At 35.9% G+C, this 26734-nt stretch overlaps 3 protein-coding genes across 16 annotated transcripts; 1 reads left to right on the top strand and 2 right to left on the bottom strand.

Moving 5' to 3' along the window:
* Positions 1-144: 144 nt before the first annotated feature.
* LOC118275350 (ribosome-binding protein 1) lies at positions 145-13209 on the bottom strand. Of its 13 annotated transcripts, none has more exons than XM_035593264.2 (20): positions 13006-13209; positions 12222-12445; positions 11723-11902; positions 10498-10680; positions 9801-9975; positions 9235-9441; positions 8707-8852; positions 6851-6963; positions 5902-6055; positions 5724-5804; positions 5350-5593; positions 5066-5172; positions 4850-4972; positions 4490-4630; positions 4107-4211; positions 3485-3733; positions 3178-3294; positions 2754-2813; positions 1976-2071; positions 145-1894 (listed from the first exon to the last, which is right to left on the bottom strand). In XM_035593264.2, exons 2-20 carry the CDS (start codon positions 12420-12422, stop codon positions 1811-1813), a joined length of 2766 nt encoding a protein of 921 aa, XP_035449157.2. In that variant the 5' UTR covers positions 12423-12445; positions 13006-13209; the 3' UTR covers positions 145-1810. The 13 variants fall into 13 exon arrangements, with proteins under 13 accessions (XP_035449157.2, XP_050551574.1, XP_050551575.1 ...); XM_050695617.1 differs by having other exon boundaries at positions 8707-8855; XM_050695618.1 differs by lacking the exon at positions 13006-13209 and adding an exon at positions 12646-12848 and having other exon boundaries at positions 8707-8855.
* Positions 13210-13536: 327 nt separating this feature from the next.
* LOC118275370 (uncharacterized) lies at positions 13537-23390 on the top strand. Of its 2 annotated transcripts, XM_050695615.1 has the most exons (5): positions 13537-13865; positions 14209-15497; positions 19639-19822; positions 20139-20246; positions 20782-23390. In XM_050695615.1, the coding sequence occupies exons 1-5, from the start codon at positions 13772-13774 to the stop codon at positions 22374-22376; spliced, it is 3270 nt and encodes a 1089-aa protein (XP_050551572.1). In that variant the 5' UTR covers positions 13537-13771; the 3' UTR covers positions 22377-23390. The 2 variants fall into 2 exon arrangements, with proteins under 2 accessions (XP_050551572.1, XP_050551573.1); XM_050695616.1 differs by lacking the exon at positions 20139-20246 and having other exon boundaries at positions 13538-13865.
* On the bottom strand, positions 23375-26437 carry LOC118275369 (dimethyladenosine transferase 2, mitochondrial). Its single transcript, XM_035593290.2, has 7 exons — positions 25899-26437; positions 25317-25458; positions 25084-25223; positions 24863-25012; positions 24334-24473; positions 23786-23950; positions 23375-23583 (listed from the first exon to the last, which is right to left on the bottom strand). The coding sequence occupies exons 1-7, from the start codon at positions 26304-26306 to the stop codon at positions 23424-23426; spliced, it is 1305 nt and encodes a 434-aa protein (XP_035449183.1). The 5' UTR covers positions 26307-26437; the 3' UTR covers positions 23375-23423.
* Positions 26438-26734: the final 297 nt, after the last annotated feature.

Below are 26734 nucleotides of genomic sequence, written 5' to 3' on the forward strand. Positions count from 1 at the left end.
GGGGAGACTATTGCCATATTCTGGTACACCGTATGCCTGTGAGAATATTATGTCCGAACCAGAAAATCGGTCCCTAAATACCTCTTGCACTTGCGGTTATAAATGAAAAAATTAAAATATTGTTTAAAGTAATAAAACACAATATAAATTAGGAAATAGTTTATTTGATGTCTTTCTATTATCATACAAAGTGGCTTACGTATTATACAATTAGATTTCATAATATTATTACTACGTTTATTATATAAGTGGCCCTCCGTATCCATGGATTAGGTTACCGCGATTTCTTCAAATAAATACCGTTTTGAATATTCCATCACACACCACAACATTCTTTAATAACATTACATAACCATTATAATAAGTGTAATTATTTTGTCGAATAATTTATAGATCACATACCAACATCACAACGAATATTACGAGAAACAATTAGAATCGCAGAACCCAACCGAGCATGGATACGGGCGTTCTACTGTATATTCAGAACATTTGACACAGTGATTCACTACACTCGTCGTACACTACTGAAAAGGATAAAAATAACATAAAAATAACTTCAAACTAGATCTTATCGTTAACAAGCATTTGATTTATTTATTACTAGAAATAAAACAGTCAGCATTTTAAATTCAAATCTTACCCTAAGGCACTGACAAAAATGATTATGCGCTAGATAAAAAAATATTTATAAATAATAATATAATTCTAAAGAGTAAATAACATTCCTTAAAATTATTAAGAATAGAAAATTGTTAATTCGGCAAATTAAAAATAGGATAGGATAGGCATTATATCGGAAAATAGTATATAATTTTTTCCATTATACTATCGCACATCATAATGGTCAGTTGTTGCTACACTGGTATTATTTTAAATAACTTTAAAGCTAACTAATAGTTATAAATAAAATATAAAAATTTTCAAGAACATTGCTATCAATATTGCTGAGTCGCCACATGAAATTGATTTTATTTCACATTAGTATTAACATTTACTGATACATAAATTTAAGATAATATCTTTAGATCAGGCAGATAAATACACGATTGTGTCCATAACTCAATTCGATACACTTTCAAAGTAGAGCACTTACTATAAAATTAATATATTGCCAATACAGTCCCAAACTCACTAATACAATTTACAAAGAATCTAGGTTCTAGGGCTCGCAAATTAATAAAATCAGGTAATAGTATGGAATATCTTTAAATTACGAGTTATAATGTATTTGTACGTGTCATTTATTTGCCAGTTACATTAGCAAAATATTTACGTGAGTCAGTGGCAGGCAGTCATACAAGCGTTTCATTAAAAAACGCTTGTATATAAACTTTTCTGTGCTGAATACCAAGTTTTTAATCCTAAAATATATTAATGAATCTCTGATTCATTTTGTCTTTTTTAGTATCTCAATTGCTGCCAAAAACTTGCTGCCTGGACACTTCACAATACTTAAGTCGTTAAGTAAACATAAAATTACACCTTTCAACTGCATTATCGAGACAATGTAAGAAGTGCGTGGAGGACGTAATAGCGAAACACAAACTTCTAACATTCTATTATACGATTAATTTGTATGGACGATACTGTATGTATGTAGTCGAGTATACATGAACGCTGTAACTTTACATTCCGGACATAAGATTGCAAGTCCCTTAAAATTTTAATGACCAATATCGATATATTGTAACATACATCTGTGTGGCAGCACGACAACGGCGTGTGCGCATCTATGTTACCTGTGCGCTAGCGCACGCATTGGACAGGAATGACACCTCGATACTACGTCGCAATTGGGTACCTCTTGTTATTTCTCTTCGAGCCCCACCTGTAATGGTCCGTTGCTAACATCTACGCTGTGTTTGTCAGACAAACCAGCCATAAGTCTTTCCTGTAAATAATAATATTTAAGTTAACATTACGTTGTTTGACTTCATTAACCTTACAGAACAACTTTCAGTCTAACACTTACCTCGGCAGTTCGTTCCGCATCAGCAAACGTGTGGTTGTGGTTGGATTTCTTCGCCTGATGCAGTTCCTCTTGTAATGACTCAATTTTATTTTGCATCTGTGGAAGTGAAGTTTGTATGAAGATATAATTTAGTTGCCATAAAATGTAAACCGTCACCAGCGTATGCGCATTACACTGTTCGACAATCATAATAGGAGAAACATTTATGTTCAAAAGTGATGATAAGAACCCTCTGCCAGAGAATGAAGGAATAAAATAAGAAAACCTACTTATATGACAATAAAACTAGGCAAGGAAATCTTTATATATAGATATTTATAAGGATTTATTTTTTCTTTAACTAATGAGCTCGTTTTATTATGTCATAATTATTATATTCAAGTATCAATGTTTCTTTTTACAAACTCTTTATCTAGGAAAGTGCAATCGTATCCTATCTACCGCGCGGTACTACTGCGGATTACTTAATGTATTGAACAAGTTACAACATTGAAGTGTTACAATACTTATACAAAGTGTATTCACTTCAATTCAAACACGCAAAAACTTATCTCTTTGCCCCTGTTGGCTTGGTATGTCGTTTAGAGTTAAGAGTTGTTAATGCAAATACAAGTTTTAATATAATGTTCTTATGTATTTTCTATCAAAGTGCGTTCTAAATAGTATAATAAAGTCAAGTTGGACAAACAAAAGATATAACAATAATGGTCATCGCGACCTCGACATGAGAACACAAAAGCACACAGAGTGCAAACACAACGATCACTCGTTTCTGTACCTCCTCTATAATCGTAGGCAATGACTTTTCTATGCAGGAGTATGCAAACGCCAGAGGTTCCTACGTAAAAATAGCAAACTGCAATAAAATGTTACGCCGTCAGCAGAAAGTTAGAATAAAATAAACACTATGGTAATGGAACTAAGTTAGAAGCACACACATCTCACATAATTGAATAATGTGACTACATGACATTACTTACAAGTAAGTAGTACAATTCGAAAATATCCTAAATATATTCAAATATGTATGGCGATTGAACGCGTATAGCATGGGTAATCATGTCAAAACATTCGATGCACACTGAATGTTAACAGTGAGGAAAAATAGTCGTGGCTTAGGTAGACAGGTAGAAGCTGTAACATGTAATGACTGAAATACAAATGATTTTTTAGCAGTAGTAAAAAGCTGGATGGCACTGTACCTGCATGACAGTGCGCTGCCTGAGATCGTCTAGTTCGCGTTGTTTGTCTGCCAATTGCTGCGCCCATCGCTGTTCCTCTAACGTCACATTCTGTTGTAGGCGGCTCAGAACTCCCTCCTGTAAGACAGGTTAATTTGTGGGAATGCAGAAGGGAAATTGATCTTATAAGTTCACTTACTTTAGCACTTTCAAGTTGCTAGTTCAGATATGTGTCGCGGGCCTAAGTGCCCACTGCTACTAAGCATAATGATTTTGTTTCATTCTTTATGAGAATAAGTCATAAGATAATAAATAATTGTAAACTAACAGTGTCGTCGATGATCCTCTTGTATTTCTCGACGAGGCTCTGTGACTGTTCATTCTGCTGGATGAGGTCGTTGAGTCGGTCTTGCGCGGCGGTGTCGGCGGAGCGCTGCAGCTGCGCCTGCAGGTTGCGGGCGAAGGCCTGCAGCCAGTCGCGGCCGGCGCCGGCGCCGGGCGCTGCGCTGGGACAAGCCTCGCGTAGTACGCTGGCCACCTCGTTGTACTGCGCCTCTTCTGCTTTCGCTATGGCCTCCTATTTTAAACATTTACTTATAATAATATGCCAATACAAAGACGTTACCATGTTATTCACATTAAATTCTAACGGCTATTAAAAACACAAACAAATTAAATTAAAACACAAGTTCTGCAATGTTTTTTTTTCTTTTTAATTTAAAACAACTTTAGTCCCTTTTTGTTTATTTTTATTTGAAGTATGTATTAAAATACTAAAGCTAGTGACATTTATAGGATTATAGTTTAGAATGAACAAGTAGTGCATAAATAGGTTAGCAAAAATATACACAACAAAGCGAAGCCGGCCGAAGATGTATGTACATGCGAGTACTCGTGTTCCACTGCACACGGCCGCGCGGTGTATACAATGTTATAAAGCGGGCACTTACGCGCAGCGAGTCTTGGGCCGGCATCGCACTTGCTGCTTTCGTCTGTAGAGCCTTTTCGGCAGATTGTAACGCCTCCATTACTTTCCAGTTTTTAGTTCGCAACTCCTAAGCGGGACGAGTTAAGTAGCTTTATTAAAATATGTTAAAGATTTAACTTTTCACAACACTGTAAGTATTTTTATTGTACAACCAAACACTGTTTTTCTAATAATACGACACTTTGACTGTTGAAGTAAGAATAACAGTCAATAGTATAACAACCCTACAAAATAAGCAATTACAAAACCATGATTATTTTTTGCTTGCATATTACAAAAACACATTACAATACTATCTTAATACAACTGTAACTTAAACAAGACATGCGCGTGGCTATGACTTACGTTGTTCTTGTCCTGGTAGGTGCGCAGTTGTTCCTGCAGCCTGGCGACCTGGTCCCGCTGGTCGCGCGAGCTGCGCTGCGCCGCGCTCAGCTCGTCCCGCAGCGACTCCACTATACTCTCCACCTTCGCCAGCTCCGCGGCCTGATACATTACACCATTCATTACATTGTATATCGTCATGCCTTTATGCCATACAGTAGGATACGTAGATACTACATACAGACAATGTAACGAAAATGCTTAATCTCATAAACTCTCTCACTCAATTTAGATCATTTAAAGTTTGCCACAAATATAGTCATACATTCTGCAAATACGAATTAATACGATAGTTAAATTAGAGATAAATTCAAAACTAACCTTAAGCTGATCGTTGGCGGGCAGTCCATTCTGTGCAGGTGTTGCCTTCAATTGCTTAATTTCAGCTAATTCAGTCTCACGCCCAGCCAACTGCTCACGCAGCGACGCGATTTCAGTCGTCAACTGTGCATTCATAAAAAGAAAATACATGAAGAAGATATCAAATAAGTGAATCTTACTGTTAATTTTATTATTTTGTAGGTTCATTGTGAGTACCTGTTGTTTTTGTTTCTCAGACTCCTCCTTCAACAACTCGAGGTTGTTCTCCGCAATTTGCGCGCGACTCGCCAATTTCTGTACTTCGTTCTGAAGCTCTGCTACAGCTGAAAGTTTATGATTGCATCAGTATAAGTTACCAATACTTCATTTACACGCAATACATATTGAGTCGACGTTACCTCTAAAATACATGGTAATTATTATTATTTATTGAAAGGTAATAAAAAAGTCCAGTGGAACCCTTGTCCTAACATAGATATAATATTAGTAAGTGATGGTACCTTGTGCGCGTTCCTGCTGCGCGCGCTGCTCGCCCCGCTGCGCGTTGTGCCGCTGCGCGTCGAGGTCGGCCAGCGCGCGGTTGGCGTCCTGCAGCTGCTGCGCCAGGTCGGCGGCGTGCTGCTGCGCCAGCGCGGCCGCGTCGCGCGCCGCCGCCAGCTCCATGGCGCGCTGCCCCGCCTCCAGCGCGTGCGCGTTCAGCTCGCCCTGCAGCGCCGTCAGCTGCGCCACCAGCGCCGCCTCCGACTGACACACCACATAGTTATTACACATGCAACATCTCGAAAATTTACTCACTCATAGAATACAGACAGCTTGCTAGTTTGAGATGATCAAAGGTAAAGATGATGAGATTTATCATTTAATGAGTACTCACCTCTGAGAGCCTCTGGATGTGTAGTTCCATTTGAACTCGAGCGGCTTGCGCCTCGCCCTCCGCGGCCAACTTAGACTGCAGCTATTGAACACAACAACACAGGTATTAGACATCTTCTACATTCCCTTGCGTACTGTTTGTAGAATGACTGTATGTAGAATAAAGTACTGGTTCATACCATGAGTTTCTCCTGCCCGAGCTGATGGTTGTCATCGTGCAGCCTCTGCAGGCGCGCCTGCAGCGTGTGTAGCTCGGCGCGCGCGTTGGCGGCGGCCTGCTCGGCCGCGCGAGAGGTAGCCACCGCACGCGTGCGCTCTGTATTCAGAGCCGCCCTACAAAAATGTACATTCTGTTTACATTTCTACTTCCTAAATAATAGCTTTCTTTAAAATTACTGTGTATAACTATTCTATGATCGTTATGTTAGATTTGTTCCAAGAATACCATTTCTATTTATAAGTTCGAGCGAGGCGAATTCCTGGGACAGTCTTCGATTCGAGTGAAGTTCAATGGTGAATCCTTTAATAACAGACCATCAGATTGTAAGCAAGATTGTAATCATTAAAATTACTGCATACATTATGGTCTCATCAATTCAATTAAATCCCAATATTTGTAAAATTTGTCTCATTTGAAATTATAAAAAGACTCAAGATAATACACCTACATTACCTATTTGTGTATGTACACAAATAGGTAATTATCCCATAATATAGTTATAGCTATAGTTTTTAGTAGTTTTATTTTATTTAATAGTCCCGTTACTTTTCCACTGGCGCACGGCACGGGTGCTAATATTACCTTCAAACCTCGCCAATTATATGTACTTGTTACAACTGATTGACGTTTCATGACCTTGTGATTTTCACGGCTAATTTAATAAGTCATTGATTATAAAACGTTATGAAATACCGGGGTGATTGTGAGATTGTCGATTGTTTTACTTTAATCAAGCAGATTATTTGATTACAAAAACTTAAACAACGTAACATACAGAAAATTCAGCGTTATATGGTACAGTCAGTGCAGGGGTTAGCGAACACTTGCTGCGTAATGTGTTGCAGGTCCGATTCCAGCACGAGACAACTCTGTATAATTTACTATTCAAAAATTAATGTTCATTTTACCTCAGCTCCTTAAGCTTGGCGTGCAAAGCCTGTGACGCCTCGATCTCATCGGCAAGAGCCTTCTCCTTGTCAGCCAACTGCTTCTTCAACTTCTGCATGGGATCATTGGGACCCTGCAGAAAACATTAAATATTAATATTTCTATCATTAATTTATTCTTAATATTAAGTACTTCAAGATCAAAGTTTCAAGTCAGTTGAGTGGTGATGGCGAATGTAAAGCCTCGTGTTCATTAGCTCTCCTAACTTTGTAATTTCAAGCAATAAACATATATCTGTTATTGTGTGCCTGACTATATAAATGCATGGAGAAATAAATAATTATGTCTTTGCCCTACAAATCCGACAACAAAGTCAAGAGATTATCATACTGAAAAACAAAAAATCTGCAGCTCAAGTACGAAGGATAGACAATGTATTTGCATAAGACGTCATTCCATAGGTACCTGACCTCTCTCTTTGCAAAAAGGTCAAATGTGCGATCATATTCTTATTGAGGAAAAGTAGAGTCACATGTTGCACATACAACATTTTAATCTATTTTATTTACCTACGCTTTTATGATAGACAAGCTACTTCCGCGCGGTTTCATCCGCTCTGTTCTGTTCCTATTGATCATAATAAGCATATAACGTTCTTTGATAAATTGACTATCTAACTAACTCAAAAATAATTTTTCAAATCGGACCAGTTGTTCTGGAGCGCAACGCGTTCAAACAAACAAACTCTTCAGCTTTATATATTAGTGAGAAAACAACGTATAAACCGACAAGATATGTAATCATAAATCACTATCATACATTACGTTTCTTATTTTTCGTGGAAATACCGACTTTCAAAAACTTGCGGGTTTTATAAATTACTTGGAATTACCAAACAATTACAGATAATCGTGACATGACTCTGACGTCACAATAAGACAGTTAGGACCCTGTCCGATATTTACCACACAATGGATGAGCTAAATACTGTCGTGTAATCAATTACAGCGAGTGCCGTCTCATCGCAACCTGACCTACACTGACCTGGGTATTGTGCGACTACATAGTACATAGGTACACATCAACTGTCTTCCATTGAGGTAGGAAGAGAGAATGAAAGACCAAACGACACGATTCTAGCGTACATCTCGTACGTGGATGAATCAAAGCATCAAAGATCAAATAGTTTCAAATAAACCTCAAAAAGTCTTGGATTTAGGGACAAATGTTAAAGGGTAGTTGCAGTTTTAAAAAATGCACTAGAAAAACAGACTTTTAAATGCTATTACATGTATAGCAATAGGCATATTTCCTGTTATATGATATTTATAATATAACTGGTGAAAGTGGTAAGAAATTACATTACATAACCACCTCTACCAATCCATTCAGGAAATAAAAGGCATGAAGTTATGTTTATCTGAACATTCACCATTTACACTCACCAAACAATAAGATAACACTTTAGTCGTAAACTTCAGTAATAAATATAACACAATGTGTTCATCTTGAACTTCATTGTCTTAGAAAATGAATGAAGATAACTTTTGAACTGTACATGTAAGAGGGCAAGTAAGTCATCGAGAGTTAACTAAATACTATTGTAGTATCTGTACTATTTGTAGATATTACCGATTTATCAGACAATAGATCTCTTTAACTAGTGGGCTTCTAAGACTAAACAAATTGGTGTCATGGAAAACAAACTATGTAAGTGTGGTAATGTGGTTTGCAGCCTACTGTCATGAGAAAAAGAATTAAATTAACTTTGTATACGAGTCATACTAAGCATCAGATGTGGAAGATTTGCTGACAAATAGATAAAAAAATTTTTATAAAAGCTTAGAGAAAGGTGAGATTCGTTCGTATAACTGACCTCGGTCCACTCGGAGTGCTCGGGCAGCGGGTCGTGGTGCTTGTTGAGCAGTGCGTCGGTGAGGATCTGGATCTCCGTGCGGGACAGCGCCGCCTCGCGGACCACGCGCACCAGCTCGCCCACGTTCACCCCGCCGCTGTCACCCGCTACTAACCACACACACGACGTGTCACAACATATTCATAAATAAATACTTTACATCTATTTTTTATTAGGGTTCCGTAGCCAAATGGCAAAAAACGGAACCCTTATAGATTCGTCATGTCTGTCTGTCCGTCCGTCCGTCCGTCCGTATGTCACAGCCATTTTTAATAGTGATTTAAGAGAAGCACATAATAGCATATGTTTACTTTGCTAATTTAATGTGGTTCGACAATCGACTTGGCGCCCAATCAAAACATTAATGGTAGTCTCGTATCGAGAAATTATCGATCACTTTAAATTGTCTGTAGATGTTGTTGTTTGTAGTTACCAGAATTAAAAGGTGTGATGTTACATACAGTAAAGGTAAGAGCTAACAACACTCACCCATGAGTGAAAGGACATTAGGTTCTGGCTTCTTCTTCTTATTCTTGCCGGGCGGGGAAGAGGCGGGGGCGGGCGCGTTGGCCAGGGCCTGCTTCAGCAGTTTGTCGGTAGTGAGCTCGCTCGGCTGCGGAGCGTTCAGCGGCGGCACCACTTCCTCACGAGGAGTCTCTACCACCTCCTCCGCGGGCTTCTTCTCAATCTTCTTACCTAAAGTTCAACAGCTCAAGTAAGAATCTACGAGACCAATTGGAAAAAATCTTTCACCATATCATCCTTGCATTGGAAAGCATACTTTTCTGAGTTACATAGGATATTTTGTGATGTTCGTATAGCTGCAACGTGATCTACCGAAAAGGAATCTTATAATTTCGACGCAAGCAAAACCGCAAGTAGGAAGCTAATCTTCTATAAATTAGCGAAAAGAAAATATTTGTCTCGATAGCAACAGACATTGTGTGCAAAGTATTACGTCATTATGAAATCTACGTAGAATTTGTATGTGCTGCTTGTATTTAAACAGTTGTGTAAAGTTTATCACCACACTAGTAACATCGTGTATAACGTACCTTTGCGCTGTTCTTTAGCCGCCTCGCCACTGTTGTGTCGCTCGCGAGCGGGCTCTTCCTTGGGTACTTCAACAGGGGTCGGAGGCTTCGCCACAGCCTTTGCCCCCTTAGCTGGCTTTACGGACTTGGTATCCTTCTTCTCCACAACTTCTTCAACTTTCTCTTTCTCTGGCACCTATAAATATACTCATTACACTATATCCTGTATCACCCTATGACCCTACGGCACATGCGGTAACCAAAACATTAAATGCGAATGATTACAAGTTAGTTATAATCATGCAAGTAAACAAACAGTGCATAGTTAGTGACTTACAAAGATATAGACTTACAAAGTCACGACATTACATAAAATAGTGACACAAACATGAGGAATCGGCGAATAAGACTCTAACACGTGTCTAATTATGTACGTAAATAAAGAAAACTAACATAAACACAGATAATAATGCAGCTATGAATTAGTCAAGTGATAGTTAGAACGTGGCATTACATCATGCAAACTAAAAGGCAATTTCTATAGAAAACAAAAAATATTTTATCCTATTCTACTTTTTTAACAAAATAAAACCAGGACCAATGATTTATTAATACGTCACAAATCTACTGTATGTACTGACTCCACTACAACATGTAAAAAGTTAACGAACACAAACACATCGCCGACACATATAACGTTCGTAGGGTGTAGACTCACTTTTTCCGCCACGAGTGTTGAATGCATCAACTCAAACTCATCTTTGGGATGCATTTCCTCAAAGTGGTTGGCGACAGTGACGGCGGTGGAGTCGGGCAGCGCACTCGGATCGCTAACGCAACTCGGATCCTCTTTGTTTACCAGTATCGGCTTAACTTTAGGATCCTTGCCGCGTTTGCGGATCTGTACAAATAGTGACGCACTGTAGCGGACTCACTCACTCGACCGTTCACATTAACCACTAGCTTAACTTACTTATAGATACAGCAGCATGCAAACTCAATATCCATACAATATCCCAGGTTTAACTAAATATGATGTTAGTCATCATAGTATGCATCATTAATATTGAAGAGATAGTATGTTCCCAAGGCAGACTAAATATTGAACTAGAAGATTTCATTATGGCAGTTGTAAATTGATACTTATTATTCATTCACAATTTCTTATACTTGAAGGCAATTATAAAGAACTTTGTATGACTTTAATTTTGAGTGTAAATATCAATTAACAACTATAAAGGGTTATTCAAAGGACTATGTTAATACTTTTTATAATTTTCAAGTAATCTTTCTTTCAATATGGCATAACATGTTAATGAAGTTTAATCAAGTAAAAATATTTTTTCACATGAAATTTTAGGTCAAATAGGTGACTTTAATTCAAATGTGATTGAAGCCCAATATATTCTTCATATGATTGTGATAACTCTGAACCTTATCTTTTAAAAACATTAATGTTTTTAAGATAACATATTTAAACAAAATTCTTGATAAAACCATTTTATTTTTATGAATACCATCATGCAGTGTTACCGAGCAAGCAGATAATATTTCGCATGAATGGAGTGATTCAATGAATCAGTAGTTGAATAAAATATACATATCCGGGACCATATTGACTGTAGCACATAAAAAACCCACACCATACCCCAAAAAGGATGTGCTAAATAAAGTTAATGATTACTTAAACCAAAACCACCTCTAATCCTAAACCTAACATTCTCATTATCTGTGTAAAAATGGAATTCACTAGTCATTAACAAAACTTAAACAACAGATACATACATTGCATATACCATCCACTTTATGGGATTTTTTTGCCTGGTTAGTAGGAAAATCAATTATCCCTTTATATATGAAACTATCCATTGTTTACTAACATTCAGACAAGTTGTTTGTATTATTGTACACTTATGTATAGTTTTATGTTTGAAGGAGCCTACCTTGACATTAGGAGTGGTGTCCCTGGGCACATCTACCACGACAGCTGAGCTGAACTCAACATGTCCCTTGGGAGCGGGTACAGAGTCATCTTCTACTCCACTCTCAGCAGGTGCCTCACTCTCCTGCTCACTGCCGGTCATCCCCACACTACTCTCCTTGCTCTTTTCCTTCTTCGCTAACTAAAATATTCCTTTCATTATTGCTTTGCCACAAAACAAAAGAAATTTAATATAAGGACTGCATGTCTTTGTCTATTTAAAATCCGTCCTTTAAAATAACAACAAGACAAATTGCAGTAATACACTACACTTTTGTTGATTGAGTACAATACATTAATTTTAAGATATATTATATACCCATTGGATACAGTTATAATGTAAGTGTCATTCAAAATATGAACAGCTTGTACTAAATGGTGTATTGCAATTAATAATCATAGAATTACATAGACCTGAAAAGTAGAACATGTATAATAAATGCTAATATAGATCTAAATACCTTTTTATTTGCCTTCTTCTCCTTCTTCTTAGGCTTATTTTTGCTTTCAGCAAGAGCAAGTAGTTCGGTGGTGGCTCGGCGTTGTTGAGCAATTGCCTCTTCATAGCTGGTGCCTGAGGCTGAGAACAGCCCCATGAGGAGCAGCATGGCGAGACCGGCTACCCCCACCCCACACAGCACGAGCAATGCCTGCAGCTCCATTGGATCTGCCGCACACGCCTACCCTACATTCAATATGTTACAATCAATTATTTTAGTCTTTAGATATTTTCTTTTGTGAGACTGATACACAGCATATAGTCAACATATTATCAAGTAATTTTACACAGAATGATGCATTTCATTCATCAACTTCGGTTCTAGCGGCACGCTCTCAACGAACAATAGTACAATGTTGATGCTACGCTAGCTAACTTATACGCACCCCTGTCTGCTAATACAACTTCTTGTGTAGCGCGAGCACTGGGATAACAGTAGTTTTTCACAAAACCACTTGGAATTATGCTAACAAAATGAAGGTATGAGCTGACACGTAAGCAATGACACATGTCAAAGGTTATTGACAGTCCTTTCGCTCAAAAGTATTTTAACTAAAACTGATGAACTGCTACGGTAACAATCCAATTGGAAAACAACTAGTAGATGGACAAAGGCTTATCTAACATGTTTATCATGTTTAACAACAAGATTAGTTATTTTACAACCAGTTATTGAAATACAAAATTCAACATCCACCATTTATCACGTACATTTCAGTAAAACGATAAGATAAATTTGTATTTACCTGTAATAAATTAAGTCCTCTTTAACAAGGCGTAGTTCTAAATAGTATACTGGTTATATCACGAATGTGCACCTTACTTTAATGCGTCCCTTTGTGAAAGAGTATTTAAAATCTTGAATCAGATTTACTTTCAACTTTTCTTTTTCGGACTCTTGACGACGACGACGAGACCGGAGAACAAACCGGGTACTAACCACAGACTATCTATACATATCATAGATAAAAACTGAAAACCTATGCAACTTATGGTGTATACCCTAAAAATCCAAACAAAGTAATAAAGTGAAATGGAATATTTATTAATTAATTAAATAAATAAATGAGAATACTATCAGTAGAACATTAAATATACATAAATTACTTGCATTGAGCATGAATCTCACTTGCATTGATCATCTTCAAATTGGAATACTGAATGTGGAACATTCTCTTATTGGATTTTAATAAGATCATGAACATGACTTTTATTTTTATTATTTAGTGTGTTTACGAACGAATATTAAAAATAAATTTTGTCTTTGCCCAATGCTCACTGTCAGACAGGACAGATGTCAGCTTTCATAATCAGTTGCATTTTCATCGTAGCAAATTTTTGTCAATTACTTACTTTAATAAACAGCTGTCCTATTTCTATATTCATATTACCACAGTTTTCGATATTATGTAAAAAGTTTTCAATGTGATGTGTTAGTTTTGTCAAGTTGTAGCTATACTAATGTAATTTAAAGTGTCTTTGTGAATCCTTGAATAATCTTTTTGTCCAAGAATGTCGATTCCTCCACTCGTTTGCAGTACTCCTCCTCCACCCGACCAGTGCGAAGACGACAAGGATCCTGGGGATTTCGACTTATCATACAGTTGTTAGTGTATCTTTCTTACTCAAAGTAATCGAATCAATCATTGTCGTTTTGTCTTACGTCGTCAATTTCGTATGATATATCTATATAATAAACAATTACTACATTCCATTATAAATTAGTGATACTCAAGTAGTTATTCGATCAATTACTTTCAATTGAAAACTAGTATGAAGAGCCAAACCCAAAAGTACCTATTATATTAAGTTCAATGCATGTCATTTGGTGTTCCTATTGTTTTGTGCTATTGTTCCTAACCAAGTGTCATTAAACAAGTATATTTAATGAATCAAACTATAAAGAATGGCTGTGTTCTTGATTTATATAATATGTTTAACTATTGCAGTGTCACAAGAGGATGATGATGATGAAGACAATCACTATAACTATGACAACTTCTCTTCCTTCAACCATTATGGATCCAATGATAAACCACTCCAACTCAACAACCAGGAGGATGCTAAAAGTATAGACAGTGGCACTCACAAAGAAATGTTCATGGAATATCCAATTAGCAAGGAAGCTGAACAAAGTAGCAGTAGTAGTCAAATTGGTACCAATGATATACAAGAAAACAAGTTAAAAAGTGAAGAAGATATGAATATAGAGGATTTAAATTTAAAGTTGGAAGAAGAAATTGTTATTAATGTAGTTGAAAATAGTGATGAAAATGAGAATAGTGACCAGAATACTGATAGTATAAAAGATTTAAACATTCCATGTAACTCTAATAATAGCAGCCAGGATGATGATAGCACTAATACCTCTCCTTATGAAAATGTAGTTGAAGCCACTCCCACAAAGGAAACACTTACAGATTCAGATGAAGCAGTAGTTGACCAAGTACTACCAGATGACCAGTCTATTGATATAAGTGTTAAAGATGAGAACACCCATAATGATACAAATGAAAAAGAAGTTGATATACCAATCATCACAAGTAAGCCCATTGAAGAAGACTGTACTGTAGAAAAGATAAATGAAATTCCAGAAAGCTTTGAACATTCCTTGAAAGAATTTGATATTGAATCAAGTGAAAATGTGCAAGATGATGATTTTGGTGACTTTGATGAATTCCAATTTGCAAGTACTACTACAAATGTAGTTGCTAGTGTTGTTGACAGTTCCAATCCATGGGAAAACAATGAAACTACTGAAACGGACTTTGGTAACTTCACAGCTAACTTTGATGATAACAAATCTCCTGTGGAAGATTCAGTTAACACTGAAACTAGAAATTCACCTACTGGAGAGCAGCATGAGATTGTAAAAGAGGAGGATACCTGTGAAGATGATGATTTTGGGGATTTTGATGACTTCAAATCATCTGCTAGAATGGAATCAAGTGAAGAGCAAGGGGAAGATACATGCCATGAAATGTCAGTACTCAATTTACAGTCAACTGACAATGAGCATCATATAATGGAAAGTGTGACCAAAGTATTAGCTTCAGTATTTCTTGAAGAAATATCAGAACCCAGTGAAGAGTTTGAGGGGAAACTAGAATCATTGCTCAGTGAAACATGGGGACACTTGATGGAAATAGATGAAAGGCAACCATACATTGTGAACTGGAACAACTCTTTAGGACAGAAGACTCTCTTAAAAGCTTTGTGTATAGACTCCAGAAACATTGTGAGTAATCTTTTATACTATATTCACTTTATATTTTGACATACATTTACAAACTCATGCCTGTGTTCCTGTGGCAGGAACTCTGGAATACCACCTACTACTACTTATTTCCTTTCATCAGTAGTTGTTTATTGTTTAATTCAAGTAATTCATTAAGGACGCGTTCTCAAATCTGACGTAAATAAGCTATTTTTCAGTACATATTACGACCAAAAGAAACTTAACTGAACATAACTAACAATTACAATAGATAGATCACTTCTTTATCTCCAAAATATTGATTTGTAATGTGAAAAAAGTTATATTTTATTATTGCAAACACGATTTTTCTTTACCTCTTCACACAAAATTGACAAAAAAGGGTTGAGTTTAGGAACATTTTACTGCTACTACACGCATAATTCTGAATCTCAAAAAAATATCCCGGGGAAGCAGACATAATCAAAAATTATACTATGTGAAAAAATTACGAAAATATTTCAAATTGTCTCGGAAATAAATAAAAGTTCCCGTTTAATTTTTTCTCCTATTTTGCTGTCAGACATCAACTTTAAAGCGTAGCAATAAGGGTTATTTTATTTGTTTACTATTTAGATTTATTGGATAGAAAATGTCAAATGAAATTTCAGTCTGCGCTCGAGCGCTGTCGGGGGAGGACGCTGCGTCGCCTGTTACAAAAAATGGCCTTGAAAAAGATCGCTGTACGAGTACAAAATATTTGATATTATACTTCACAAACCAATCTTGATATTTTTACCGACTTCACAAAAAGGAGGAGGTACTATGTTCGGCTGTTTGTATGTTTTTTTACACATTCTGTACGAGCAACACTTTACTGAATATAGAATGTTTCGTTATATTATTTTGAACATGAGGTTAAATCAAAATCCAAGATGGCGCCGACAAGATTTGCCAACTTTCCACCATGGGTGTCATTTTCATGGTTTTTGGGGTCGCTTATAGCGAATATGGAGTCAAAATCAATATCCAAGATGGCGCCGACAAGATTTGCCAACTTTCCATCATGGGTGTCATTTTCATGGTTTTTGGGGTCGCTTATAGCGAATATGGAGTCAAAATCAAAATCCAAGATGGCGCCGACAAGATTTGCCAACTTTCCACCATGGGTGTCATTTTCATGGTTTTTGGGGTCGCTTATAGCGAATATGGAGTCAAAATCAAAATCCAAGATGGCGCCGACAAGATTTGCCAACTTTCCAACATGGGTGTCATTTTCATGGTTTTTGGGGTCGCTTATAGCGAATATGGAGTCAAAATCAAAATCCAAGATGGCGCCGACTAGATTTGCCAACTTTCCATCATGGGTGTCATTTTCGTGGTTTTTGGGGTCGCTTATAGCGAATATGGAGTCAAAATCAAAATCCAAGATGGCGCCGACAAGATTTGCCAACTTTCCATCATGGGTGTCATTTTCATGGTTTTTGGGGTCGCTTATAGCGAATATGGAGTCAAAATCAAAATCCAAGATGGCGCCGACTAGATTTGCCAACTTTCCATCATGGGTGTCATTTTCATGGTTTTTGGGGTCGCTTATAACGAAAATAAAGTGAAAATCTAAGTTCAAGATGGCGCCGACATAAATATATAAATGACCATGCCAGATCCTGCCCCACTTAATTTCATCAATGTACAAAAAATGTAAATTAATCAAAATTATGCAACGAAAATAAGACCCTTGGTTACTTAATTATTATTCTGATAAACTTGCGGATAAAAATTAGGAAATAAAAAGAATTTTAAAAACCCAAGGCCTATTTCCTGTATTTATCGCGACCCTCTGCGTTTCTTAGTACGCTTGCACAAGGAACAAAACGAGTAATTCAATAAAAAAAAAGATTTATTAATGTAATGTGTACGAATTTTAATATGAATTTGGTTTTAATACATACTGCTAGTTAATTTTTTTTATAATATATATTATAATGAATGCATATTATAATTATGATTTCGTGTTTGAACGTTAGTGATTAGATGTAACGAAACCTCATTGGCGTGCGTGTGTCATTATGTCCAAAAAGTCATTATTTGACATTCGCTCTGTCTGTTCTGTTTACATTGTTGTTTCGTTATGATTATGAATTAAAGTAGGATTACTAAAGGTGATATTGGTGATGAGTGATGACATTCCTTCCTTTCATAGCTAAACACCCTATGATAGCATTGTAATTTAATTATTTCTACCATTATAACTGCAATTAACCTAACCTAAATGTAATATTTTGTACTTAGATTCATATAGAAACCGCAAGATCTAAAGGCTTTTAATCATGTTTTTAGTTATCACTAATAGAGCAGCAATAGAATGCTACATTTGGCATGTCTGTACACTATATTTTTTTGGTGGGACAAAGCTCTATAGAGATTCTGGCATTGTCATTTTTCGACATGAGTGTCATTGTTGTGGTTTTTGGGGTCGCTAATATCGAATACGGAGTGAATCATTCGATTTTATAAAAATTGTCTTCTTCCGGAATTAATTGACCCAAGACAGGCAAGAAATATGAATTTACGGGCTCATTCCTCGCATATTCAAACAAATATCGTGAAAATAAAGAATTGATGTTTAATTTATTTTATGTATTTTCTTTGTTTGTTCCACCCAGGTCTTGTCACGTTCGTTACCATAATTGTTTTTTTTTTATCTTGGCGACCCCGAAAACCATTGATATAAAACCATAATAAAATATACAATGTGATAGGGGTGAGACTTCTAACCCGTTAAGGCTGAGTTCTACATCTAATTTTATCGACAAAAGTCGGGGGTCGAAGGGGTCGAATCCCCTCCCCCTAAAAATTATGGCTATTTTAATATTTTTTTTACTTTTTTTGATATCAAAAAAACGACAAACGGTAGCTAATAACCTTGGCTAACTAATTCATTACTTTTTTCAAATGTTTGATAATGTTTTGGTGAGAAAAAAATCATTTGTGAATTATTTTTACCGAAAAAATCACAATTTTTCAATATTTTCAATTAGGGGTTCAACCCCCCATATTATTTTTTTGTCGATAAAATTAGATGTAGTACTCAGCCTTAACGGGTTAGAAGTCCCACCCCTATCACATTGTAGATTAAAAAAACTTAAAAACATGTTTTTGTGATGAACCGAACAAAATAATTTTAATATTAATACTAACAGTAGGCGGAAAATTTAGTATTGTTATGAGAATAATTAGTATAAAAGATATGGCGAAAAAGTGCTCATCACGCTAAATATCTTTTCTTGAAAGTATATTCAAATCTCTTCAGGTTCGGCTGGGCTGGAGTCCATGTCAGGGATTCTACATCCTCGATTTTCGTATGGCGCTAAAATGTGCTCATCACGCTGAACAACTTTTCTTAAGATAGTATATTCATATCTCTTCAGGTTCATCTGGGCTGTTAAGTGTCCACGTCAGGGATTCCTGACCCTTGATTAATTTCTACGAGGTATTAATTTGCCACCGGTCCTTGATAAGTCTACAAAGTTTGAACGAAATCGGTCCGTTTAAAATGGGTAAAAATCGAGTTGGAAGAGGTCGGTTATATAGAAACATACAAACAAACACACATACATACATCCTTTACATATGAAACTAAATAAAAGCATGTAAAAAGTTAGTTTTGCGTTGGCACCATTTGATTTTTGATTTCGAACGCTTACTTTCCGAAAACTATGAAAATGACACCAATCGAATAATCCGAGCCCAAATTCGGCACTGAACGGAATTGAACAACAGATAACACAAAACATTTGAGTCTACGCACGCACTAAACAAAATAAAAATATTAAAAAAGAAAGTAAGAAAATATTCAAACTTTCAAAGTATCAAGTTCATTTTGTCATAATTTCCGCAGCTATCCGTGCGTATGTGTGTATTGTCGAGAGTCGTGTCAATGTAGTGATGCGATTCGATACCTGTCAATTATGAGAACGCGTCCTTAAAACAACTAGGTGTACAATAACTACTTAAGTAATTTAATATACATTGTCATTGTTTGTCTCCTGAGTGGAATGAAAGGAATGTAACTATCACACTAATATTGTAAATGTGATAGTTTGTTTATTTGGATTATTCATTCAGTTAAATATAAATAAAGTTAAATTTCAAATACATAAAAAAATATATATATTTTCAGCTCTTTGGACCAAAATGGAGTAGCCACATGCCAAAATATGCAGCAAACTTAAGTGTGGCGCCTCTACAACCGCAGAAGCAAGCTGCTGCACCATCTAATGTCAGTCAGAGCGAACCTATGACTGACAAAGCATCAAGCAAGCCCACCACTTGGTCTGACCCATTCTCGTCAGAGGGTCAAGAATGTAAGTAGCTGCACCCAGTGTTTTACAAAAATTTACTAACAAAATGACAGTGAATCAACCTCAATTAACATGTAATTGGCACATTATGCAACTCAGTAAAACAACACGCAAGTTTTGCACAGTCCAGTCGAAATGCCAGAGAATAATATTAACATTATGTTTATATAATCAATTGTTATTGAACCAAAATAATGTGAATTCTTGAACAAACTAACAAGGCTTGTCATAATATACTCACAATGGTAATTCTTTTGCATGTCTTGCACTTGGATCAATAACATCCACCTGTATATTATCTGCTTCATCCTATCCATAGTCACCTATGCCGAAGCCCTTCTCCTTGACCTTGAACACCTAATGGCCACCCTAGACCAAATGGCTCATAACCATTCCACCCTCAAGATATCTGAGTTACTGTCACATGGTAAGTTAGCTATGCCTTCCGTACCGGATTACAGTTGGTAAGACTATTTATGTAATTTAATTATATAAGTTCGTTGTTTATTGGCTAAAAATTTACGGTTAGTTTTAGACCTTTCTAGTAGAGTTCAGTAGAGCCAAACGAAATTATCCCGTTTGGAAATGAAGCGTAGCGTCAGCATATTTTATGGTAGCAAATAGAGCATGTAGGTTCATAAATTATAACAAACAGCTTACGAAACATATCCTAGTAAACTTCTCACATGCATGAGACCAATAGAATATACAAACTGGCTTATAGGTAGTAGATAAAGATAGTGCATTCAGTTTACGTGTTATTTCTTATCAGATCTTATAAGTTAGAGTTCGTTGTCTTGCATCCTATGGCTACAGAATGTCAAAAATTAGCTCTTTGTAATCCAGCTGTGTTTATAACTGGCATGTCGTTATGTTACTTATTTGCTATTTTCTTCGGAATGTTTATTGTCAATATCATATATATAATTATATGCTAATTGGTATTTTATTACCTGTTTCAGCTTGTAACACAGAACATGAAAGTGCCGGTGGAGCCATAGCGCCGAGGCCAACAGATTTAGATGTATTTGAAGCTGCTATGTCTACTAAGACAGAGAAAATTTACTCAAGTACATTAAATGTACAACCTATACGACAAATAAATTTACCTGACACTCATATATTTACGCCGACCGACTCTGAGATACCCAGGTCTAAAACTATACATTACGACCCCAGTCCGACAGTTCTCTTACCGCAGCCGGTAGTACCGGACATTAAGAACATAGACAACCCTCTTACACCAACTACAAGTCAAGTAGTTGAAGCGAATGCGGAGGATGATAGCGAATATTGGGAGTTCCAAGACTTCAAGGGCACACCCGAGTCCAGTTCCTTGCCAGGTTTAGTAAGCCAACAGAAAGTACCCGACGACAGCAATGTACACACAGCCACGACAGTGAATGCGTTGCCCAATCCCAGTGTAGCGTATCAAACGCAGCTGTTACAGCCCATTAAGATAGAACCGGCAATGCCTACGCTAAACTGGCCTGACCCTGGTGAAGTGAAAGCTACATTTGACGATTTCACAGATTTTGTGTCAATATCAACATCATTACCCGAAAGTCAGGACTATACTAAACCACAAGACGTAGAATTAGATACTCAGTCGAATACCCTCAAGTCTGATAACTTCAATGATCTCAAAGAGAAAGTGAAAGTAGTAGCGGAAGCAAGCAAACCTGAAAACGAGAGTTTGGATGATGATTTTGATACCTTTCAATCGGCACTACCCTCAAAAGCACCAACACCAAGCAATAACTTTAAATCAAACACTTTTGGTGATACTCAAACGCCTTTTGAGCAACCAATAGATTTCGATTATGCATCTTCGAAAACTAACCATATGAAGTCTGATACCATATCATTTACGACTATGACAAGACCAAATGAAGCTTTAACAAACAATGTAAGTTACAACTCGAATACTCCAGAATTTACGAGTAAGATTCCATTGTCTTCAAATGCACCAATACAAACAGGACTACTACAGCCTACACCTGCGAGTTTTGCCCCTGTGAATACACAAAATCAACGAACAACTGGCCAAATATTGCAACCCTTATCATTAGAAAGCTATTCGCAAATAAACTGGCCAAGTCCTGGAATAGATTTGCAGGACCTGTCAAGGTTTAATCCTGTTGAAACTCTACAGTCGTTAAAAAGCGATTTAAGTGTTAGTGGTCTTAGTAAAGGTGCCTCACCAGTTCACACACAAAAGAGTACCACAGTCAGCCAGCCACCTGATGATGATGTTTGGGGAGACTTTGTATCGAGCAAGCCTAAACAACAACCTTCTCAGCCCAAGAAACCGCCAGTTTTTGCGGAAGATGATGAATGGTCAGACTTTATATCTAGCCCGAGTGTAAAATCCCAAAACGGATTAAATACGATAAGTTTAAATGTGCACACGAACTCAAATATTCAAAAAACAGTTCAGAATAAATTTTCAATGAAAAATAACCAGACACCTGTCGATATTCCGACATTAAATTATATAACTCCGAAATCAAACCCTCACAAGACATACAATGATAAACATTTCCAGAACTTATAACAACACAACACTACAAATCTCCTAATTTATTAAAACTGTACTTAATTGTAATAAGTATTACATGAAATTATAATTATGTATATAGGGTGATGGTGTATAATTTTGTAACATTTCTAACTATTTAATTTTATATAAAAGTCAGAATTTATTGTAATTTGTTTTTGCACTAGATCGTAGTATATTAGGTACTCGTACCCGTTATTAGCTGTTATATTTAGCACTTGCACATGCTCATAATGTGATTAGATCAAGAATTGCGGACGAAATTATAATTTAACTAGATATACAGAGAGCCCACATTCATTTAATTTGATTTCAATGTAGTAATGTGCAAGTTTGTATCATGTCCCGTCCTTAATTGTTTTGAATTAGTTTATCATTAAGTTTTGTCAGTGCAAAGGATAAGAGTTGTATTATTAAAGAACGTAAGCCAGTAAAAGCAATATGTAATTATGAAATTATTATTGATTTATAGTATTTGTATATACTTAATGTGAATTACCTATGTATAAATTGTAAATTTGTTTAAAATGTATATGACTATGTGGAGATGGTTTATTTTGTCTGTTGAAGTTAGCACTGATAGTCTGATATATTATACTAAAACTGGTAAATGTTTAGGTTGTACTGTGAGTGAGGCACTAAAAGTATATCAAATAACATAGACGATATCAGAGCTACAGGATGTCAGAGTATAAGCAAAATATTTATTTGCACCAAATATAAATTGGACGAAAGTAATAATTACTGCTGTATGTTAGTAAAACATAATGAAGGTATTTATAATCATTTTAAATACAAATTGGTCCAGTTGTTGGAAGTATATTTTGTCAGTATTTGTAAATCAAGATTAACATATATTTTATTTATAATCAATTAATTTTTCACATAATGTTTCTACGAATTATTTAATTATTTTAAAGACCAATCTATGTTTCTTGTTTATACTGTGAACAATTGGTTGTAGCTGATTGTTAATAAAGTGTAAATAATGAGACTTATTATCCTTCTAAACTGGTTTTATTAATTAATATCGTTATTAAAATGCTATGTTTCATGTTCCGTATCTGAATGTTCCATATCTTCTTCTATGTGAGTACCAATAACTTCCTTGTCATCGTCGTCGATGTTTGTAAAGAATTTTGGTAAATTATTTTCCATAGTAACTCTAAATTGGCATTGTTCAAACTCGGGCCACGAAATGAATCTAAAACAGAAACAATTTCATATAATTTAAATTTGCTGAGCAAGCACACACAACACCAGAGAAAAACCTAAAGTAGTATAGCCATAAAGCCTCTGCCTGCAATATCAGGAGCTCAACAGCTACGAAGTAATGCATTTTATTTATTCTGGGTTTTTGATGGCCAAAAACTAAGCGTTAAAACGATAGCATAAGCTCAACTTACTTTTTGAACACTGTGATCTTCTGCTGTAAATTTAAATCTCCGAATTCTGTGAAGATGGTCATGTGAGGTAATTCAGCGTCGTCTTTGTTAGGCGCTAATTGTTTATTTGTGTCTGGAGGGTCTTGGCCCGTTATCAGCCACACGCCGCAACCAGGTATCCACTGTCTGAAATATGACAAAACTCGATTAACTAAAATGTATTTTTTTCCATAACTTTTAAGGGAATATTAATTTGACCGAATCTTCTACATCCTGCTGAAAAGCAGTCAATATGATTCTATTGAATAATTTTATTTTCAAGTATTTACTGCGAAATTGAAAGCTTTTGAATATCCATTATGACTTGTCTATGTAGGGGTGATATGAATGAATCATCAACCGATTTTAACAAACTTAATCAGAAAGTGTAGGGCCCACTTTTTTCATTCATAGCTTCATTAACATGTTAAATGCCATGTAGGTCACCGTGACCGGAATTATTGGAGGATTTGCCTTCATGGATGTTCTGATGGCAGTCTTAGGCTTAAAAAAAGTTTTTGGTTACTCACTCTAACATTGGGATAACTCTTGTTGTTTTGGATAACATGTGTGGTTTGAAGAAATACCAGAGCAGAGGCAAGTATTCTGGTGGACACGGCAATTTATCCTTTTGCGTAATATTTACTAGTACAAGTCTATGTTCATCCATCTGAAACATAACAATGAAAATCGCATCGAAATTTGGCTAGCTGTCAAACTATTATACCTGTAATTTTTATGTTAAAAGTGAAACCATAACTATTGGGTTATCAATTCTTTGAAAAGGGGATCGCTGCTTAGGTTTAGGCACATAAAAAAGAAACTCCAAACAAAAATAAATCTCATAAACCAAAAACCTCAACTTACAGCTTATCAAGCTAGGTAATCTTTTCCAGAGAATGCAGCTTTAGATATTATATTGTTTGTGTCTATCATGTTTAGTTGATACATGTTAAAATAGATTAATTGGTTCCGTTGCTTTGTAGTATCAAATCAGTTATGGAAATAAATATCCATAATATTAATATAGGTGGTTGTGATAAAGGTAAACATACTTACCATTGTTATTTTCTTGCTATCAGGTTTGTGTGTCCATGGCAAAAAGTGTACTTTAGGTACAGTTGTTAATACTTTATGGTCAAAGAGCATCTGAAACAATGCCGGTATAGATCTGTGCTTCTTCAGCTGCACCTCATTATCTGTAAGGAACTATAGTATTGAATAAAATTACACTCTGAAATAAATAAAAAATAGTGGTAAGTATAAAATAAAAATAGTACTTCATAGTGATATCCTGGCATTGTGATGAATAGATCCGGTTTGCCAAGTTGGTTTGTAGTATTGTGAAATATGATATTGTTAATTAAATGTTTCACAAAGGACAGCCCAGGCATTGATCCAATTATTTTGACAACTCTGCCTGAAATCATTATTAAAAGGTTATTATATGACACTGGATGTCTTTTATATTGTTTAGATAATGTATGAAATAGATCATATTATAAATACTGACTTTTATCATCTGTGCAAAGTTCTCCAAGTAACTCTTCAATTCTATTTCCCTGGTCTATTTTGTCTTTAAATGCCAATTTCCACATTCCAAAAAAATCTGCTAGTTTTAATTTCACTCGACCTGGGTGTAATTCTTGTAATTTCTGGAATAATGAAAAAACTATAATATTGTATGTACCTTAGAAAATAATATTCAAGTTTATTTTAATGGAATAGGAGGTAAACAACCAGACTGATCACCTAATGGTAAGCAATCAGTGGCACCCATAGACACCTGCACCAACAGGTGTGTAACAGGTGCGTTGTCAGCTTTATGAAAAGAAATAATTATTCTTGAAGGTTTGAAGGTCGCATCAGTTTGGACAGTTATCAGACCAAACAATTCCTCAGAGTACTCTCCGTGGTAAAATAAGAGATAGAAGATGCACAACGAAGCTACATCTCTGCATTGCCGAAGTGTCTCCAATTTGAAATATCCCCACACTCAATAATCCGAACTGCACGTCTGAATGCGGTCCAGAGGAAGAAGCTGGTACTGGGGTACTCCCCGAAGATGAGAAGAATTTAAAGTAATTATACTTACACATAAGTGTGATGAGAATTGGTTTGACATTTCATACATATAAATTGGATTTTTCTGACATCGCAACAATTCCTCACTTAAATATCCAAATCCTGGGTTGACTTCGATTAAAGGAGAGTCATTATTAATGCTATCTTTAATTGTTTTTACTATTTCTTTTGCAGTTTTTTTGTTTATTAGGTACATACTTTCAGGTGTCTTATATTTTCTTAAGAGTGAATTAGGAATTTTGTTTGCAATGTCACTGTACTCGGGAGTACTATTTATATAATTCACTACATCTGTAGCCAGTTTTGGCGGTGGTTTCTCCTTTGGTTGACGACTTGTCTTTTGACTTAACCTCAAATGGAATTTCAAATTGCTTCCCCTGGCAATCAGATTCAGGCATGTTTGTGATCTTTGAAACATTTTGGAAGCACTTTTCCACTCACAGTACTTGGTTCCCTTTTTTATTTAAACTTCAATAGGACTGCTCAACTTAACCTGAAATATAATGAACAACAACAACAACATGTCAGTTTCAGTTGTCAATTCTAAGTTGAAACGTCAAAATATAAATGTATAGTGATTGCAAAACGGAACGGGTTTTTGACCGCAAACAGGAATAAAATATATTTTATCATTAATTAATAAACAAGCCAAGACATTAAAATATGTATAATATTTTATGTATTAATATTTACAATATTATTAAGTGAGGCTACACATTTCTAAGTGTACCTACATTGGAAGTTCAAACAGTATGGCAGGTATTTATTTATTTAAATACGTTAAATAAGTCCTTACCTACGTAAATACTCACGTTTACTTGTTCCTTAGCTAGCAAATAAGTATAA

Source organism: Spodoptera frugiperda, chromosome 8 (genome assembly GCF_023101765.2).
Source record: "Spodoptera frugiperda isolate SF20-4 chromosome 8, AGI-APGP_CSIRO_Sfru_2.0, whole genome shotgun sequence".
In the NCBI taxonomy this organism is placed as follows: Eukaryota; Metazoa; Arthropoda; class Insecta; order Lepidoptera; family Noctuidae; genus Spodoptera; species Spodoptera frugiperda.